The following is a 6,348-nucleotide window of genomic DNA, read 5'->3' on the forward strand; positions in this document are numbered from 1 at the left end:
TCCACCGCCGCCCTCCCGGCGCTGTCCCCCACCAGCGGCACCCCCCGCGCCGCGGTCCCTCCCGCCTCTCCTCCATCTGCGCCTCCTGTCGGCGGAGACGACCTCGAAGGCCTGAGCTGCCTCCGGGTCTTCCTTTTTCTCCCCGCCCGCTCGCTCCGCCGCCTTCTCCTCCCCGCTCGCTCTTCTCCGATCACTTTTTTCTCTCCCCAAATCCGGCCTTGAATTGGCGGCTCCCTCCCTCGGGATTTGCCTCCCTAGACTGTGGTCTGAGCCCTTCGGGGCGACACCAGAGCCTGCAAGGCTGCGTCCTGGGCGGTACACGGAGGCACCTACGCAGGCCTCGGTTGTCCACGCGTCCGGGAAGCCGCAAGAGCTCAACTGTGGGAGGAGGGCAGCGGCCGGCGGTCTGCGCGCATCCCCCGGGCGCGTGTCCCCGGGACCGGACGACTGCGCCAAGGCCGCGGAAGACAGGCGTTTTTCGGCTTTGCGGCATCCCTGCGGTGACCTTTCACTGACTTCCGTCCCCACCCCCCAGTCCTCCAGACCTGTCCATCTTCCGCTTGCTTGGAGCTTTAGACTGGCTCTAGTACAGAAAGTCACCTCTAGGTACCTGCAAGGTAGCTTTCCTTTAAAGAGTGCTAGGGGCACTCTACAGGGGAGTCTATCCACAGTGACCCTCTCTGCTCCCCGGATTTGTCCTGAGCACAACCAGGGGGGCAGGGGGAGCCAGAGCCAAAAGTTTTACTCCACAAAAACAGTTTATGCTAGTGGTGGTACATGTCCAGAAATCAATGTATTTTAAAGTCAAGGGCTTTTGTATAATTGCCTAAATACATCACATAATATATATGCGTATATTCTGTATGTTTGCACACCTGTGTACATGTATGCACATATACTGCCTGAACACACGTATGTTTATGCACGCATATGTTCTTTGTGGGCGTGTATACACACATATATACGTAGTGTGTATTCTGTGTGCACATACGTATCTACATAAGCATATGTGTGTATATCATTTCCTCTAAGGAGGCTTGGATCTGCATTTTCTTTCAGGATCATGCCCACAAGTTAAATAAAAGAACAGACAGTGTCTTTACTTATCCATATTTTCAAGTTGATCTTCACTTTGGCATTTTGAGCAAAGAGATACAGTGAAGTCGCTGAAAAGCCAAAAGAGCAAATTTGGTCAATCAACAGCAAACTAATCCTTCACTCAGGGTCTGGGCCCTGACATTACTGGGAAATAGTGCAGACTGTCTTCAAATCCTCCAGTGCCCAACCTTTGAGAAGCCCTCCGTTTGAAGGAGGCCGCTGCCAACCTGGTGAGCGGTGGAGGGAGAAACAAAACTGGGGAGAGGGGGTGTTTTTCAAACTGATTTTTGGACTGTTGCCTCTCCTTTTAAAGAGTCACTGGGGAGAGGGGTCAGAAGGAGCAAGCAATTGAGGCTCCCAAAAGCCATTACCAGCAGGAGTTGATATGACACTCTCAGTCTCCATGCCAGGATGGAAGGCACTGAGAGGTCTGGCACTCAAGGCCTTGCCACTGCCTCATCGGCACAGGCGGCCGCTGCCAGTCATCTATCGCTTGGCAACAAGTTACACCTGCGGCTCCAGATTAATGCTTATGCACGTGGGCACCCAGAGTGTGTGCACCCGCTTGGGCCCAGGGAACATCTCGGCACTAGAAAGGGCTTGTGGAGAGCGCCCTGAACGCTAAGCACTAGCGTGATCTCACACAAGGCTAAACGTCTACCTCCTATTTAGATGCTCTGGAAAACAAGGGTAACATCGTATTTGGAAACAATTTTCAGGACTATGGTAGAAAGAAACCAGACCATTTCAAAGTCGGCTATCCAAGTTCCCAAAAGCATAAAGCATTCCTGCAATGCTAACTGGAGTGCAGGGTGTTTATAAAATAAATTGCTCCATTGATATGGAAAATAATGTGCCAAGCCTGACTCACACAAAGCATTTTCAGGGGGTCTTAGGCTATTTAGTTTAAAATCTAAATTGAAAAGCAGAGGAAAAGAAATCTTTCCATTGCTAAGTGGATAATATAGTTAATAATTTGTAAACCATTTCCTTCATTTCAGTCTTGCTGACTTTCCATAACACACTGGATCTCACTGCACACCCACTGCCTCCTAAATTATCAAAAGAAAAACGGGTCTGTAGCATTCTTAAACAATATTCTTGTTCTTTTTTTTTGTTCACTCACAATGTAACTGATATTTGGAGGTGGTGCGTACAACAAGTCAAAAGCTTTAACAAACTCGATTGATGAAATGAGAAGGTAGTTGAAAACCAAGTTTATAACCTAGATATTTAGGGAAAACTCAATACAAATGACGTTTCCTTTCTCATGTAATTATCTATTATTTGATGAGTTCACTATGAAACGCTGCGTGGCCTGAAGCCGAAGCACTTCAATAGGCAGAGACCAGTCTGCTGTCGCACTGCATTCCGTAGCAACCTTGAAATCCTAAGAGAAAGGCGACGGTAACAATCCTAGCAATGGAGAGGAGAGAAAGGACGATGCCTGCACCTTGCACGAGCAATAGGGTCAGGATATTCACAACCTCAGAATTTTTTCTAAATGGGGGTGGGGGGTGCGGTGTCACGTAGTCACTGCCCAGCATACTTAAACGTATGAGTACAGTCAGGGTCATCCTCATTCTTACACATTTACTTCGACTTCAGGACGGTCAGTCCCGCCGCTCTGGTTAAGCTCAGCTCGACCCACCCGCCGTCCCCTAAGCACCTCCCTCTCCGGTGCGCACACATTCGCCCGCGTGGAGTGCGCAGGAGGGATGCCTGGGCTCAACGGATTCCCTGTCTTTGGGCCCCTTGCTTATCATTTCGGACGGAAACAGTAGCGTGAGCGCGATGGTGGGGGCTTTGAGAGAGGGTTTGGTAATCTCTTGTGCATCCCCGAATGGAAGACACTTTAAAGTTCAGGAATTAAAGCGCAGGTGGGGCCTTCCTCCTCCCAAGAACCAGGCCTTTCGTTCGCATAATGTAGGAAAACGGCATCCGCCGCTTAGTCGCAAGGCCCCCCTCTTCCCGGTCGGTGTCCAGTGGGCCCCGCTCCGTTCCCAGTTGTCACAGTTCTTAGGCAAACAGATGCTGGAAGATTGGCTCCTGAAGAGCGTGGGCTCCATCATCCTGCGATTTAAACAAACTTTTTCAACTGTTGTTGAGTTGCTACTAGATTCCAGATAGATGTTGTTTCCGAGCTCCCTGCCAATTTCTTTTTAGGAGGAAGAAGCCAAATTGAGAGGAGTACGCGCCTATAACCCCCAGGCTCATTAAAAGACCCTCAAAAACAAAAAGAAAAAAATTCAGGGCTGATGCTAAAAGCAGCCGCGGAGCCAAGTCTGACAAAACGCTCCCCCCTTTAGGGGACTTCTTGGGGCCTGGCCTGGGAAGGCCTTCCTACGAGAGGGGGCACTGGAGAACTTCGCACGAGCGGCGGCGGAGCAGGTATCCCTGGGAGGGTCTCACAGGAGAAACCCTGGGGGGCTTTCGAGCTGCGGATCTCAGACGCCCCCCACTACCTCCGGCTCTCCAGGGCGCGCCCGTCCCTCCCAGGCCTCGGGCCCAGCTGGGGGTTAGGTTCCCGCCCGGGTCCCAACTTTCCCCTTCCCAGCAAGCGCAGAGTTGGCCGGCGGGGGTGCAGAGGAGCTGGGTCTCCACTGCACTCGTTTAAACAAGGCTCCAGGCTGTATCCCCACCCCACCCCCCGCCCCTCCTCCCGCTCTTCCTCCCGCCCCGAACGATTCTTTCTTCGTCTCCGCTTTTAAACCCAACCTTAATCGTTCGGAGCGCGCGGGCGGGAGAGGCGAGGAGGGCGAGCTCTGGGTTCGCCGCCGCCGCGCGCGCTCAGGAAGCAGCGTGGCTGTGCCCCCTCCCAGGCCTCCTTCCCCCTCCTTCCTGCCCCTGCTCCCCCTCCTTCCTCCCCTCCTCCCGCCCCGCCGCCCGCGCCCCGAGCATCTACTCCCTCCCCACGTCACTCGCCAGCGCGCCATGCAAATCACCGCCGCCGCCGGCTCCCATTGGCCGCGGCGCGCTCATTTAATGGCAGCCCGGGCCCGGCGTATGGCTGCTGGGCCCCGCGCGCCGCCGGCCCCGCGTGCGCCTCCGCTCCGAGCGCACGGCCTCGGGCAGGCAGTGGGCAGCCAGTCCCGGGCTCGGCGGCCCCGCTCTCAGGCCCTCTCCGCGCGCCTGCGCTCCCAGCGCTGCCCCCTGCCCCCCTCCCCAACGGCCCCCCTCCGCGCCCCCCTCGGCGCCTCGCTCCCCCCGGGCACCTGGGACCGGCACATGCCCAGCGCACGCGGCGCGCCGCGCTGCTAGAAGTTGCAGCCCCGGAGTTGGAGGCCGCTGAGGACCCAGTGCAGGAGGAAGGAGGCAGCCCGCGGCAGCGGCCGGCGAGGAGCAGGCAGAGAGCCCCGGGCCAGGCCCCGCGCGCCGCTCGTGTCCCGAAAAGTGGAGCTGCAACTTGGCCACGACTGCACCTGTTTGCACCGCTCCGCCGAGGCGACGGGGCTGCGGCGGCGGCGGCGTCGACCCCGGCCATCGCCCTCTTCGGCAAGTGGTTTGAGCACCAGGAGAAACTTTGCACCTGTGAGCCGGACCTGCCCTGAGTGCGTGTGTTTTTGCCTCTTGTTTTGTTGTCGTTGCTTCCACCTCCCCCCATTCTTCTCTCTGGTAGGACTTCTCCCCCTCCCCACATCTCGGTCCGTTCCATTGAGCCCCTCTCCATCCTCCACCCCCCGGCCGTCTATGCTCCTGGCCCTCCCCGCGCGGTGCCGTTGAACCCGCGGGCCGCCCCGATGTACAGCATGATGATGGAGACCGACCTGCACTCGCCTGGCGGCGCCCAGGCCCCCACGAACCTGTCGGGCCCGGCCGGGGCGGGCGGCGGTGGCGGCGGCGGCGGCGGGGTCGCCAAGGCCAACCAGGACCGGGTCAAGCGGCCCATGAACGCCTTCATGGTGTGGTCCCGCGGGCAGCGGCGCAAGATGGCCCAGGAGAACCCCAAGATGCACAACTCGGAGATCAGCAAGCGCCTGGGCGCCGAGTGGAAGGTCATGTCCGAGGCCGAGAAGCGACCGTTCATCGACGAGGCCAAGCGGCTGCGCGCGCTGCACATGAAGGAGCACCCGGATTACAAGTACCGGCCGCGCCGCAAGACCAAGACGCTGCTCAAGAAGGACAAGTACTCGCTGGCCGGTGGGCTGCTGGCGGCCGGCGCGGGCGGCGGCGGCGCGGCCGTGGCCATGGGCGTGGGCGTGGGTGTGGGCGCGGCGGCCGTGGGCCAGCGCCTCGAGAGCCCGGGCGGCGCGGCGGGAGGCGGCTACGCGCACGTCAACGGCTGGGCCAACGGCGCCTACCCCGGCTCGGTGGCGGCGGCGGCGGCCGCCGCGGCCATGATGCAGGAGGCGCAGCTGGCCTACGGGCAGCACCCGGGCGCGGGCGGCGCGCACCCGCACGCGCACCCGGCGCACCCGCACCCGCACCACCCGCACGCGCACCCGCACAACCCGCAGCCCATGCACCGCTACGACATGGGCGCGCTGCAGTACAGCCCCATCTCCAACTCGCAGGGCTACATGAGCGCCTCGCCCTCGGGCTACGGCGGCCTCCCCTACGGCGCCGTTCGCTGCCGCGCGCCGCCGCGCGGCGGCGCGCGCACCAGAACTCGGCCGTGGCGGCGGCGGCGGCGGCGGCGGCCGCGTCGTCGGGCGCCCTGGGCGCGCTGGGTTCGCTCGTCAAGTCTGAGCCGAGCGGCAGCCCGCCCGCCCCTGCGCACTCGCGGGCGCCGTGCCCCGGGGACCTGCGCGAAATGATCAGCATGTACTTGCCCGCCGGCGAGAGCGGCGACCCGGCGGCAGCTGCAGCCGCCGCGGCTCAGAGCCGGCTGCACTCGCTGCCGCAGCACTACCAGGGCGCGGGCGCGGGCGTCAACGGCACGGTGCCCCTGACGCACATTTAGGGACGCGGGGACACTGCGGCCCGCGCCCAGGACGCGCGAAGAGGAGCGCGTGGCCCGCCCGGGCGCCCGGCGCCGAGCGGCCTTGCTTTTGTACAGACGTTTCCACGTTCTTGTAAAGAGGAAAACACTGGCGACGAATGCGGGTGACACACGCCCCCACCTCACCTTTCCGGGAGCTCCTGGGGACCGCCGGGCGCAAACACAGCCTGCGGTTTAGACTGACTTCGGTGTTTTCTTGAGACTTTTTGTACAGTATTTATCATTCGTGGAGGAGGCAGAAAGCGTTTTCTTTGCTCGAGGGGACAAAGACCAAACCAAGTGAGAGGCGACTCCAACTTTCCCAGCCC

At 60.0% G+C, this 6,348-nt stretch overlaps 1 protein-coding gene across 1 annotated transcript; it reads left to right on the forward strand.

The window, feature by feature from the left end:
* The first annotated feature begins 4,838 nt into the window (after positions 1 to 4,838).
* Positions 4,839 to 6,001, forward strand: SOX1 (SRY-box transcription factor 1). Its single transcript, XM_040620822.1, is given in 2 exon segments — positions 4,839 to 5,693; positions 5,696 to 6,001. Coding segments are annotated over 2 exon segments (1,161 nt in total).
* The last annotated feature ends 347 nt before the right edge of the window (positions 6,002 to 6,348 follow it).

The sequence above is a fragment of the Ursus maritimus genome, unplaced genomic scaffold (assembly GCF_017311325.1).
Source record: "Ursus maritimus isolate PB19 unplaced genomic scaffold, ASM1731132v1 scaffold_10, whole genome shotgun sequence".
In the NCBI taxonomy this organism is placed as follows: Eukaryota; Metazoa; Chordata; class Mammalia; order Carnivora; family Ursidae; genus Ursus; species Ursus maritimus.